Source organism: Argopecten irradians, chromosome 15 (assembly GCF_041381155.1).
Source record: "Argopecten irradians isolate NY chromosome 15, Ai_NY, whole genome shotgun sequence".
Classification (NCBI taxonomy): domain Eukaryota; kingdom Metazoa; phylum Mollusca; class Bivalvia; order Pectinida; family Pectinidae; genus Argopecten; species Argopecten irradians.
Window position 1 is genome coordinate 1,714,080 of NC_091148.1, and position 14,958 is coordinate 1,729,037.

The 14,958-nt window shown below is 33.6% G+C and overlaps 1 protein-coding gene across 2 annotated transcripts; it reads right to left on the reverse strand.

Annotated features, from left to right (window-relative positions):
* Nucleotides 1-355: 355 nt before the first annotated feature.
* Nucleotides 356-12,085, reverse strand: LOC138309148 (uncharacterized). 2 transcript variants are annotated; one of them, XM_069250301.1, is made up of 7 exons: nucleotides 11,959-12,085; nucleotides 8,152-8,197; nucleotides 6,462-6,617; nucleotides 5,043-5,187; nucleotides 2,739-2,927; nucleotides 2,012-2,182; nucleotides 356-1,841 (listed from the first exon to the last, which is right to left on the reverse strand). In XM_069250301.1, the coding sequence occupies exons 2-7, from the start codon at nucleotides 8,161-8,163 to the stop codon at nucleotides 1,285-1,287; spliced, it is 1,230 nt and encodes a 409-aa protein (XP_069106402.1). In that variant the 5' UTR covers nucleotides 8,164-8,197; nucleotides 11,959-12,085; the 3' UTR covers nucleotides 356-1,284. The 2 variants fall into 2 exon arrangements, with proteins under 2 accessions (XP_069106402.1, XP_069106403.1); XM_069250302.1 differs by lacking the exon at nucleotides 11,959-12,085 and adding an exon at nucleotides 9,742-10,717.
* Between the last annotated feature and the right edge of the window lie 2,873 nt (nucleotides 12,086-14,958).

The window sequence follows — 14,958 nt, forward strand, 5'->3', positions numbered from 1 at the left end:
AGTTTATCTGTAAGACAGCTCGGATCATTTTGACAATGTACTGGTATAACAAAAACTAAAATTTTAGTGTTGGTTGATCGCGATCGGGGTGACGTCCTATTACAATGTGACAGTCGGAGTCATTTATATAGTGCTGCCGTTGACGACATCGAATACTGATAATGGGCGAACCAGTCGTTCCATTCCCGCTGAGCACTAAGCAGGACCAGAAACACAATCGTGTGGTATGAAGACACATTGTGAGTGGGCGTAATTGGTTCAATAGAAGACGAGTCCACAACACAGGGTCAGAGGTCAGCACTTCAACAATACTATATTAGGCAACCCTATATAAAATGAGATTCGGTAAAAACGATTTTTAGTTTCAAATTTACGCTCTTTAACTTGCAATATCAACTCTCAGCGTAGTCCTTAATCGCGTGGCTTGTCCATTTTGAAAGTAATCCAGTTAAACATTTAGTGTTCACCTAAAGTGAATCTGAAATGCATTGGGATGGACAAATGATTTGTTGAAGTCCGGATAAAACAGTATAAACTCATGACGTAGGCTGATCCTGTTTCTGTTTCCACAAGAAGACGAATCCGAATCAATATTAGACAAAACTATATGTCACTCGTCAGATTCCTTAGTCAGATTCCTTAGTCAGTCAGATTCCTTAGTCAGATTTCTGAGAGAACTCCGAAGAGCTGTAGTATGTTACAGCCTTACCATGTAAAGCATCATGTTAACGCGGAATAATCCCTGTCTGTTTGAACTTCATTACTTTGTTAACACGGAATGTGTCCTGTCTGTATGAACTTCATTACTTTGTTAACGCGGAATGTGTCCTGTCTGTATGAACTTCATTACTTTGTTAACGCGGAATGTGTCCTGTCTGTATGAACTTCATTACTTTGTTAACACGGAATGTGCCCTATCTGTGTGAACCTTATTACTTTGTTAACACGGAATGTGCCCTGTCTGTATGAACTTCATTACTTTGTTAACACGGAATGTGTCCTGTCTGTATGAACTTCATTACTTTGTTAACACGGAATGTGTCCTGTCTGTATGAACTTCATTACTTTGTTAACGCGGAATGTGTCCTGTCTGTATGAACTTCATTACTTTGTTAACACGGAATGTGCCCTATCTGTGTGAACCTTATTACTTTGTTAACACGGAATGTGCCCTGTCTGTATGAACTTCATTACTTTGTTAACACGAAATGTGTCCTGATGTTATGAACTTCATTAGTTTATTAACACGGTATGTGTCCTGACTGTATGAACGTCGTTACTTTGTTAACGCGGAATGTGTCCTGATTTTATGAACTTCATTAACTTCACTATCTCCAGTCTAGACATCTTGAAATCAGCCAGGTGATCCGCTGTGAGTTCTACCAGTATCTGTCCATCAATTAGTCCCTCTTTGAATAATCCCACATATTCATCCAGTCCCAGAAGCCTTAAGTACTGGCACACTTGTGACACGCTGCTTTGCCTTATGCTTCGCACCGACACGGAGTTTGTCGTCCTTTCCTTCTTTAGTTCATCTATATGTAAGTATGTATACTCCCCGTCAGAAGAGTTCGGTTGTGAGGTTGCTCCGCCTGGAGAGTCCGACTGCCAGGTTGGCGACAATTGTTTTTTGCCCACAAATGTTGGAGAGACAACAGCTCTCGGCTTATCGTGAATTTTTGGGACTTCAGGTAATGGTCGTTCTTTATTTGGGTTTCTCGGTTGATTTCGCATGGGTAACTTTGGTGGCGGTTCCTTTTTCAGTTCCGGTATGATGGTCGTTAGCATTCCAGGCACAGGGTTTCCGGTTCCGGTCCCATTCTCTGACATGCGAGTAGCATCTATATAGGCAAACAAAAGAAACATACAGCACTTCTGTTTTATATAGACAATAGAAAATACAGCATTACTGTTCTATTTGTAATTCATGGCCATTTTACAAAATGGTTAAACATATAATCTGTATTTGTTCGACATTACAGTGGATAGCCATTCACATCGTATATCTTACCTGGATTTCCTGCACACGTGTCAAACGTCACGTCATTGCTTTCGAGAAATCTTTCGAGAGTTTGGAGATGTTTGTGGAATGTTTCGGGAGATTTTCCTTTTATTCCAGTAATCTCTGCGTACCGGATATGTGGACTAAGAGCAGCCAGTGTGACGCCAGGATCAATGACACCTGTGTACCAGTGAAAATAATTACATAGGAATACCTCATAGCTATTTACTGATGTGCGACTTATACAAAGGCTCGATATGCAGTATATAATCACTACAAGGCTTTACAGTTACATGGACCATTGTTCTGTTCTGGAGCTCTTGGGTTCGAACCACGGTATAAATGCTACCTCCCCCTTTACTATTGGGACAGTAATGCCACGTATACGGTATAAATAAACATTGAAATTGATACAACATCGTTAATCAAATTCATACTGTATACTTTAAATTGTTCGTGAGTATTTTCTTCATGGTTCGCAAAATTTAAAGTATTTCAGACAGACAACTTAGTTTCAATAACGAATAAACCAAATTCAGTTAGTTTTATATTAACGGTAATCACAAAAACACATATCTCTACTCAACAAACAGTTGATGTCATACAGTATTCTCTGTATGTTTCTTATAAAATAATCGAAGGTTATGATCGAATTCAACACTGGACTAACCGTTACAAATCGCTAAAATAAGATTTCGTCAAAACACCTACATCGACAGTATAAGTGGAGTATTACCATTATCTAGACAGTTCCCAGTGAAGAAGTTCTCCTCGTACTCCGTAATAATCAACATAGCCTGAATCTTCTCTGTTCGGTCGAATGCGTCGTTTATTTTCACCATTTTACAGTTGGGTGAAAACTTCACCATGATGGGGAAAGAAGAAAATTCATTTAGAATGTCTCTCATTGTCATTGGTTCAGTCCCTACAAAAGACAAACATTTCCACCAATAGCTGACGCCTGTTGACAACCAATTATCGAAAGGACACGTGCAAGGTAACAAAATAATCTGGGGGATGTCCTTGAATGGCTCTTACCCAATGCTATCGGCCTTATACCTAATGGACTTTTAAGGTTCAAATTTATTTATTAACTTTTCGAAAAACAAAAATTGTATCTCTTTTATATAATAATTGGTACTGTTATTATACTTCTATAGTATCCTATTTACCTTTATTGTTTCTTTATTTGTTATACTGAAACTAGCCTTACCTAGGTACGTCATATAACTAGTTATACACTTATATTGTTACCTAGGAGATAATTTTTTGTTATTAGGAATATAAAATCAGTAATAGCATTTACGACAGAAATAACAGTATGATCTGAAGATACCCTAGAAGCAGAAAATTTGTGGAAGGGATATTTATACTATTTAAGGTAAAATACTTTGGGTATGTGGCAAAGGACCCCTTGTGTCCATCTTTTGAACGTATTTTTATAAGGATAAAAAATTGGTTATATTGGGTTTGCTCGAAATATTTGGCATGTTATCGATTTTGTTCACACCTTTAAATCATTTTAAAAACATGCTATCGGTATAATCTTATAACAGATACTTTTTGCAAAAAAATAACATCCTGGAAAATAACATTTCATTGGCTGAAATGTAGCGAGGAAAATTTTCTAAAAAAATCAATGTTTGCCCTAAATGACTGTAAATTTGAAATTGATCATAGACACCATAATAAAACAACAGATAGTGATATATTTACCACTAGAACTACCGTATGCACTCTAAAATTATTGCATTTTTATTTTTGCATTTTCCCTTACAATACAAAAAAGCCAAGCGACTAGATATGCTCTTGGGTGAAACAAATAGTTTCTTTTAAATATCAGAAATCAAATAATCATTGGAAAGAAATATACTTTCGTCAGCAACTTAAACTCAAAAGATACAAAGGAAGATTATCCATCTCTATTATGTAAATAAAAACTATTTCAAATTGAATTAAAAATGATTAAATAAGGAAACAGAGTTATATTTTATTTTGAAATAAAACATGTATAATCTAAAAATAATACCAGCACCATTAAGGCTACAATCTTAATTTTGGCCAATCAGGGGGCTTTAATTTCGTGACAATGACAACAATGTATTTAAAACTGTTACTATCGCATTCGGCATGCCCCATAACCCATATGTACCAATTTTCACTTATATCTAATAATATTTAAATTTCAACCAATCAGACACCTCCATTTTGTTTCCATGGCAACCAATCTTTTTGAAAGATACCATGTTATTCAGCATAAATCGTTACCTCTTTATATCAATTTTCATTAAAATCTGACAATATCTAAATATCAGCCAATCAGAGACCTCCTTTTGTTACCATGGCAATCGATATTTTCAAATGTGTTACCATGATATTTAGTATCTAAAATTATTACTGTACACAAATATTCACTAACATCAGACTCTTGAATCATAAACTGGAAATGCATTACTAGTTATACAAACAAATAAGTGGTCCGTTGCCAACTGCACTCTCTATTCCCAAGTCCCTAAAACTGTTTTCCCGGATTTTAATTTTGAAACCAGTTTATATATAGACAGAAAACGTCATGGGAGTATTTTTAATTGGTGAAAAATTGTGGACAAAACCAGTAACAGGGTGAAATGAGATGACAAAAATACAATGTTTCGTTTTCGTTTTTTCCATAAAATGTGAATTTAAAAAAAAAATTTATTTCAAACAAAATTGTCCGCTAAAAATCTAAAAGAAATGAACGAAATATAAAGTATACAATCTACTAAAATAATTTATGAATAAAAATGTAGAATTCTTAACAGAGGCTAACCTTTTTTAGCATTTTTAGCAGGTATTTTAAATAAAAATGACTACGAAGAATTCAGGCCCTTTGGACCATTTCAAAATCACAAAAGGAAAAAGCAGTGTCAATTAAAATCGACAACTAGTAGTACTTTCAAAATGCAAAGTTTCAAGAAAATTTGGCTGTGGGCAGTTTTTATAAGATTTTTAACATTAGCTTGAACACCAACTTTTACAAAATTCAATATCATTGACTTACACTCGTTCCTGTTCTTCATAACACAGAATTTGTAGAAAGTGTCTACCGGGTAGGATGTGAAGCTACATGTTAGTGGGTCCTGTTTTACTCGGGATTCCCTGATCACCACCCTCCGCTGACGTGTATAGGTGTGTATTCTGTATACCTGTAGAAACATAATATAACGGGTAAGAATTATTTTTTTTTATTTACCCAGGCTCCAGGATCATGAAAAAATCTTAGAGTTAAGTTTAGACTTAACCAATCATAAATTATATTACTTCTTATAACGTAATCTGTGATTGGATAAGTTTAAATTTAAGATAGTTTTGGACTTACGATCGTTTCATGATCCTGAGGCCCGAACTGGTCGGAATGATCCCGTATAACCAGTTATTTTCGTCGGTCAAACTTTTCGCGATTGAACTAAAAACAAGAAAATTTAATCTTAGTGGTTTTTTTTTAGCGCTTTAAAGGTAATGAACCATCCTCAATAGTTTGCGAGTTACATTCTGCGATCGTAGCAATAGCCCACAAAATCGCGAAAATGTTATCCCCGCGAGAATTACCGGCTAGACGTGTCCCCCTTTGGAACTACGTTATATGTCAATATATTGTATTATTTTGTGTTGTTACTACGTAATACGCTGATATAACTAAAAACATTATTTCTGCCTATGTTAATTAGATTGATATAAAACCTTACGGCAACATTATACCTTCCTTTGTTACATCTATAGACATAGCATATTATATAAGAATTAGGCATCCTTTTTGTTAGCAATAGTACTATATCTGATGATATTAAAGTGTACCCGATTCACGTTGTGCTACATGAGATTGCCCTGTGATGCGAATTTTCAGCTAACTTACGTGTATCAATGTGATATTATTTATGTAAATTTGTGTACACTATTGTCACTAAACTAGTGTTCATAGTTAATTATTATCAACTGTTTAGGCAATTATTAATTATTTACCTGATGTAATTGTTTACCTGTTTTAATTATTAACCTGTTTTAATAATTTACCTGTTTTAAGTATCTACCTGTTTCAATTATTTACCTGTTTTAATTATTTACTTGATTTAATTGTTTACCTGTTTTAATTATTTACCTGGTTTAATTGTTTACCTGTTTTAATTATTCACCTGTTTTAATTATTTACCTGTTTTAATTATTTACCTGTTTTAATTATTTACCTGTTTTAATTATTTACCTGTTTTAATTATTTACTTGATTTAATTGTTTACCTGTTTTAATTGTTTTAATTAATCACCTGTTTTAATTATTTACCTTTTTAATTATTTTACCTGTTTTAATATTTTTTCTGTTTTAATTATTTACCAGATTTGATTACTTACCCGATTTAATTATTTACCTGATTTAATTATTTATCTATCGTCATTGATTACCTGCTTTAATTGTTTTAATTGTTTACCTGGTCATTCGAGAAGTCATCAAACACAGTCTTGCCGTAGTCTCCCTGTACTACAATTGTTAACAGTGGAAACCGGTTTTGATATTTCAGAAAAAGTTCGTGGCCATTATAAGTCTGCGTTTCGTCATATTCATACGGAAACCGCTTCAAAACTCCCTATAATGAAAAAAAATCACTTCATGATGATTAAAATAACATCAATATTACTAGTACCAATATACCATACAGCAGAGACATAGATAATATACTATCTAAATATCTGATAACAGTTGTCACGATATTGGAGTAGCTGTCATGTATGTATCAATTATCGCATAAGCAATTCTAGGCGACGGTTGATGTAAGCAAACTATGCGAGGTATCGCTGTGATAAGCAAGTTTCTAGATGCGATTAATGTGACTAAGCGTGTGATGATTCTAAGCGATGTGATGATGATTCTAACAATGATGATGATTTCTAAGCGATGTGATGATGGATTTCTAAGCTATGCTATGTATATGATGATGATTCTGTGACTTGTATGATGATGATTCTAGCGAGAGTAATGATGATTTCTATGCGTGATGAGATTTCTAAGCGATGTGATGATGATTTCTAAGCGATGTGATGATGATTTCTAAGCGATGTGATGATGATTTCTAAGCGATGTGATGATGATTTCTAAGCGATATGATGATGATTTCTAAGCGATGTGATGATGATTTCTGAAAACAAAATTGTCACTCACTAATGCCATACGTATAAGGGCAAAACAAGGAAAACAGCAATTTAGGGTTGTTACTTTACAAACAAAAATGCCACATATAAATCATGCGTGACATCTCTCAAGGACTTTTCATAATGACATGAATCTCGTACGTAAATCAGGATTTCTCACACGCATGATTTCCGCATGAAACATTCATGTCATACTTATATGCAATAATCATGCGATTTACATGGCATCGGTGCCACACATGAGAATCACGTGAATTATCTAATTATCTAAATATCTAAGTACATACGTGAGGTACATGTGGATATCACATGAATTATCCACATTTCAAGTACATACGTGAGGTACCTGTGGATATCACATGAATTATCCACATGTCAAGTACATACATGTGGATATCACATGAATTATCCACATGTCAAGTACATACGTGAGGTACCTGTGGATATCACATGAATTATCCACATGTCAAGTACATACGTGAGGTACCTGTGGATATCACATGAATTATCCACATGTCAAGTACATACGTGAGGTACCTGTGGATATCACATGAATTATCCACATGTCAATTACATACGTAAGATGCACTGTACAAGTGAATATCACATGCAAATTTTACACATCAGAATCATGTAATTTTCATACGATTTCTTTTTTTCTTTTGTTCCTTAAACAGAAATGCATAAATGTCATTATCCAAAAATTGTGAAAATGTAAATGATCTCATCGATTAAGTTACTTTCCGTACTGGTTTCTTTAAAATCGACATAGATATCATATATGACCATAAATAAATGATATTAGCATTATATGCATTTAACGTTGTATTATGCTGCACCTTACAAGAAAAGATCTATGGCTCTTTACAATGTCACTGAAAGGAATCCAGAAACAATTCAACACCGTTTTCAAGATTTGCTATCTATATTGGCCTTTAATATCATTCACACTTTTGAAAAATGATTCATTACCTCCGCAGCCATTTGTTAATCGTTGTGTTATCTGGAAAGACAGATTCTGAAAAAAGAAATGTATCCTCTAAATGTTGGATCAATAACAATCGGGGTTGAATACAGGAATCAAGAAATACAAAGAAATGTTTTTTTTCTAAATGTTGTACCATTAACTGTCGATGACTTATACAGGAAAAAAAAATTATATATTCTAAATGTTTGGCCATTAACAGTTAGGGACTAATATAGGGAACAAAAAATAATTGTATATTCTAAATGTTTGGTCATTAACAGTTAGGGACTAATATAGGGAACAAAAAATAATTGTATATTCTAAATGTTTGGCCATTAACAGTTAGGGACTAATATAGGGAACAAAAAATAATTGTATATTCTAAATGTTTGGCCATTAACAGTTAGGGACTAAAACTGAAAGCTATGAATAATAGAGGACAGGAATGACATAGAATGACTGAGTTCCATACGTTAAAGGGCCACTACCTTTCCGAAACGACTTTTAATTTTTAAAATAGGAATGTAAAACGAGATCAATAATTTTGTAGAGTCGCAGAAGTTATTAACTATACGTTTACTAGCACACTTATCATCACCTTCAGAACTGTTTAATTAGAATAAATAAAATGTTAATTTTCATAACGCGGGTCGTTTTATGTTTCCCGCCGTCGTCCTAAATGCCGCGCGGTAGTTGACTATCACTGCGCCAGACGGCAAAACAGCGAAATTAATCTCCACTGTTATCGTATATTAAACAGGAAATCTTCCATATGTTTGGTGTTGTAACCTCATCTTAAGCCATCGATATATATTTTCTTTTGTTATTAATGATTTTAAGAAACCTTTAAATTTTGCTCCGGAAAGGTAGTGGGCCTTTAATGGAATTATAGAATAACTTGGTGAATATATATTAAAAAAATAATTTAAAAAAAAAGAGAAAATAGCACGTCTTAATTCTAAACGTTAATCGAATTTTGTAACAATATGTAATCTATCGAATACAATTAAACCTAACGAATTTTCAGTGAATCAGTCTCAATGAAGGATGGGTAATGAGATACTCAGAAGTGCATGAATTGTATAATATATCATCTTTATTTATTTCACATGAAATTGTATAAAACCAGTCTAAGAATTTTTTTATCATTTTTGCGAGAGTGACGAATAAAAACTAAAATCTCAATGACATGTAAAATAGAAGATATTTTATCATATAACTACAACAACCTACAATCGGTGGTTGCCATTTCGTCATGACGTCATCGAATCCTGACGTCACGTCATGGCGTTACAATGGATTTTCAGTCAATGTTCTAGAATATTTTACACTGGTTACATATGCAAAAATATTGCATAAGCATTAGATCTTAGGCAGATTGTGTGATTAATGACTTTAGTACGTATAGATTATTGTATGTCTGCAGCGACGTTACCGAGAGCCACGACTATGTTTATCGGAGACACATGGTAAGACTACAAGTACTAAGAATTGCCAAGCTTGATAATACAAAAAGCCTTGAAACAGAAACAAACAACTGGGAAATATTTTGTTAGATACATTAACACAATGAACTATACAACACAGATACTTACTATTTTGTTGACATACATAAGACTGAACATTGAAATGTCTCTGAAGGTCTAGCTGACTTCAATTTAACTTCCTGGAGTGGCTAGCAATGTGATAAAGATAACGAACAGACACGCTAGATCATGCGCTTTATAGGTTTTTTTTTTATTTATTGCTTATTTTGAATTAAAATGATAACCCAGGGTCAGAGTGATAAATATATTACTATATCTATTACGCAAAAATCTTTGTCCTTATTTTAGATATAGATAAAATAGTCGATATCCTCGTATCAACTAAATCAATATTGTTCCCATTTGATTGACCAGAATAATAGAACGTATCAGATATATATTTAAAGCGTGAATTTTGTTATAATTTGATGTGTTATTATTATAGAGACCAACTTTTGTAACATTTATTTGCTAATGGTAAATATGAAATGTCCGTTCAATAAATTCTTCTCCACCTCTTTTTGCAAGATTATGAGCTTCAAAACATACGAGGTCAAACAGGTTTGAAGTATCTTGAATATAATTTTTTTTTAAATGTAAGTGCCTGATTTGTATTGCGTATAAAATGTGGGAATATGATGAAATGTCCTAACGAGACCAAATACTGTTATAATTATATCAAACATGTATAATAAACAATTATGAAGTCTTGACTCTTCAACGTTTTCTCCTCCTCAACAGGAAAGGCTTTCCCCATTTTTGTTTGGGATATGTTTTTCATAATTGATGGTTTTATTCCGTTCGTTCTCCTTGATAACGCCCCACATTGGCCTAGGCCAGGACTTTCGTATGAGGAAGCTTTAGGGGTGTATTGTCCCCTAGCCGCGACGCATTATAGACTTATATTTACATATGCCCCTATATAGTCAATGGGAGGGGAGTTGCTTTCAAATTAGCGTAAACGCAACGACGTATGAATACAAAGCCAGAGTAGGTTCGGACTACTTCTAGTTCACGCTTCGGTAAAATTTTGCGTCATATGATAATCTAAATAAACTTTATTTATTTAATTTACATTTTACCTTTTCAGATGACAGATTTGCTTTGAATTAATGATAAACTAAAAAAATATTTCGGTCTTCTATTTGTCTCAAGACTGATCCTTAGGCGGCACAGACAATATGAATATCATGCTCGTCATTAGCCTACTCGGTTGGCCTACTGTGAGAAGTGTAAACAAAGTTTCCTCGTTGTCGGATTCAAAATAATATTAAAGAGTTGTTATTAGATCCAATTAAAATGTATTTGACATCAAAACAGAATATGTGTTCAAGCATTGTAACGGTAATAAACAACAAAAAGAATCGCTGGTCGAGGCTACAACCGGGGGCTTTCCTCAGGAATGTTCGAGGAGTTACGTCAGTTACACACCATGCAAACACTTGTCTATCATCCGTACAATAAAATAAAAGTCGTGACTTTGAAGAATTTAGTCTATATCGCGTACGTAGACCGATACATACATTACAAACATTCAGCAGCTCAACAGTCATACCATTTGATCAACAGGCTATTTCACAGTTAGGCTACTTTCCTCGGTTGAAAATCAAATATGGCGGCTCGCTTCACTTCAGACCGCATCACTACCCTGACAACGATACCGGTAGTCGTTCCGCCTCGCTTATCTCAATTTGTATTCGAAATAGATATTATTGATACATTATCAAATCGGGGAAAAACATAATTTGAAAATGATTAAAGGTGTCATTGTTATATTTCAAATCAAACTGCAGCTATAACATTCAACAATCGGAACTATATCTTCGGTCATCCTGATTACCGTAGTTACCCAACTTAGCAACCATCACCGTTTTAAATCTGACGTAAAAGTAGACTTATTTATGTAAATATATAGATTGAACAGTGTTTTGATTGCGTTAAAAGTGGTATGAACGCAATGGGATACAGACATATTCTACATGTAGCGCTAACGTTCAATCTCTATATAAAAGTGATTGTTCAAGCTAAACGCTCAGCAGAAATGAAGATAATTTGTTAATGTAATCAGGTTGAGTCTGCTTGTGTCTAGGACAGCATGCCTCCGTCTACCACTGACATTCATTCTGAGTGACGTCATAACTGATCAGTGTATACACAATGTTTGAAGGTGATGTCGGTAATCATTGGTAAAACCGAAACAAAACTATAGAAATATGGATAATTGACGAATATCTGTCATAAAGCCAGACTGTATTAATATTAAAGCTATGAGGAAGTATTACGTACCTTGCAGATGTGATCTCAGACAAGAATTACCCAGTGTGTATGTACACACCCGTGACGCCATTTATAAATCGTTCTAATTACTGCACTGTATCCAACCAGGAAGTCCCGCAAACTTACCTGTGGTGTGAGATAAGGTCCTTTTAATTATCTAGATACAACTTATAGTAATACCGCCCCCCATTCAGACAATATAATAGCTTTAGTTAGACAAGTCGTATGGTGTCTATTTTGCAAAATGTGAGAGTGAGCTTTTGTGAACGGAATAAACATGCATCTTGTATCAATATACATTTGGTATCATGGTGTATTTTTTAATTAGTTTGCTTTTTTTAAATAAAATGTTCAGTTGTTTTGTGGAAATTCCAGAATCCTAATTTACACTTTCATATTATACATGTAACTGCAACGCAAAATTATTAGATGAAACAAAGAGAACATAACTAAATTAAAAAGGAGTTTAAAACTAGAATAAGTGTGACAAAACTTACACTAAGCTGACAAGAGTAGTAGTATAAATCCCAATGCATGACAGTAACTTCAGGCGCGCCATTTTAAAGATGCTCCACCGCCGACAGAGCATAAATGATATGCATCATTTGAACAATAATTGGTGTTTGATCGTATATATATGCCTAATTAACACAAAAAATAACATAAACTAATTTATTTCGCCTTTGGTGCATGCGCAAACATTACTTCATTCTATATAAGATATAGTGCCACGGAATTTTTTCGGGATACAATTAATTATTTTTCATATTTTTAACTTGAAGTAAAATTAGAAGCTCCAACTTTTCAATGGTGGTAATGGTGTAAAGTAAGTAACTTTTGTAACTGAAGAAAAATACTAAATCGTCTGCTCCTTTTTGGATGGTGAAAAAATACTATTTGTCAGCGGTGGAGCATCTTTAATTAAATGTGATTAGAAATCGATCTTTACTACGGTTGAAAGATAATTTATCAAACGAAGTGCCTGGAGACGTCGATGATATTAAGGATGCATAACTATCATCTTTGTTACCCTAACAGTATATGTCTGTAATCGTCATAGGCGATCAAAGTGAAGATATTTGTTTATTAAATTATAAGTCAGCAATCCACGATACTCAAGGGTTACGTCAAAATATCAATAAATATCTCAAAACCGTATCCCTATGTAAAATAACAAATAACATGTGGCGATTATATCATTAAATAAGTAATTCCCAACTGTAGTCATTTTGTTAATTTTTACTACTTCCTGTAGAGAAATCGAATTTCCAATGACGACACGCATGAGGGATTAACAGAAGAAAAGAACAACATCAAAGCATTCAAGCACTTTATTTATATTTGTTCTAAATCAAAGACATAACTATGACTGAATGACATCAAGCTGGCAATATAGGCAAACAAATACTTCAACCAGTAGTTTCAAGACAACGGCAGACACAATAAGCTATTTAACACTCTAATCTGAATAGGAAGATTGAAGGAAAACAACGGTATAAATCAAGTTCACATTCGTTTGTTGTATAAAACAACGATAAAATCAAATTCATATCCGTTTGTTATAGAAAACAACGGTAAACTCAAATCAATATCCGTTTATTGTAAAAATCTTTTTAAAGATGCTCCACCGCTGACAAATGGTATTTTTTCACTATTAAAAACAGGAGCAGACGACTTAGTATTTTTCTCCAGTTACAAAAGTTACTTAGGCAAACAAATACTTCAAGCTTCTAAGCTTATACAGTCAAAGGCAAACAAAATACTTCAACCAGTAGTATCAAACACCGGCAGACACAATAAGCTATTTAACACTCTAATCTGAATAGGAAGATTGAAGGAAAAACAACGGTAAAATCAAGTTCACATTTTCGTTTGTTTGTATAAAACAACGATAAAAATCAAATTCATATCCGTTTGTTTATATATAAACAACGGTAAACTCAAATCAATATCCGTTTATTGTAAAAAAAATTTAATAATCGTAAACCAACACATATATTTGCGGAAAGCAAATTTTGCGGGTTTTTTTATCTTCTGCAAATGTTCGCGTTAATTTGATTTCTAGAATTTAAGTTATTAAAAATTCTTATCTATTTGTAGCTGAAGCGTTTTTCCGATGACTAATTCTAACAGGACTTTACAACATGTGAATAGGCCGAATCAAATAAAACCTTTCTATAGGTAACAAACTATCACAGCCACATAAAGCCTTCATACATAAAGCAAATCCACTGGGAAACTTTTGATATGTTTTGATATGCTTGATATGTAAACACTTAGCAAACCAATCTATGATATCAAATACATAAATACACAATTCTACCCCTCAAGCTCCCTTCCACACACCCCACTTTTTTTTCTTTCTCTCTCTCTCTCTCTTTCTCTCTCTCTTTCCTCTCTATACTCTAATATTCACCAAAAATAAAAATTGTTTTTTTTTTATAAAAAAAAAAAAAAAAATACACAGTTATACTGTAGAAGCGATTAAAAACCTGCACGTTACTATGTCTACAGAATTTTTTAAAAATTAATTTTTAAATCTGCAGAGTCAGGAGTACAGCCCTCCATGGCTGGTGAAAGCTACCGTTAACATCTCGAGGCTGTGTGAATGTAAAATCCAATGCTGTATGACTAGACGATATAAGGATACTACAATTAAAACTTGTGTATCTGAAAAAATCTCTAGATATATACAACGTCATATAAATATAGTAGACATTATATTGAATTCAATTATATGGGTTTTTATAATGCAACTAATTAAATTACAATTACATATAATTTAAATGTATTCCTCAGTGCAATTCTACACAGAGTGAAACGATGAACTCCAAGGAATTCGACCAGGAAACAAGCTTTGATATAGCGTGTAACGAATACAATGGAGGGCCACGGAATGTAATAAAGATAATTATAAAGATCTTATGGTCTTGATTCTAAGTTCCGCAGGAACATTTTTGAATACTAACCATACTCTCTCTCCTCTCTCTCTCTCTCTCTCTCCTCTCT

Coding starts and splice junctions, on each gene's coding strand:
- LOC138309148 (XM_069250301.1), bottom strand. Junction 2,928..5,042: donor TATGAAGAACAGGAACGAGT/GTAAGTCAATGA, acceptor TGTCTTTTGTAG/GGACTGAACCAATGACAATG. Junction 2,183..2,738: donor TGGGAACTGTCTAGATAATG/GTAATACTCCAC, acceptor ACTGGTACACAG/GTGTCATTGATCCTGGCGTC.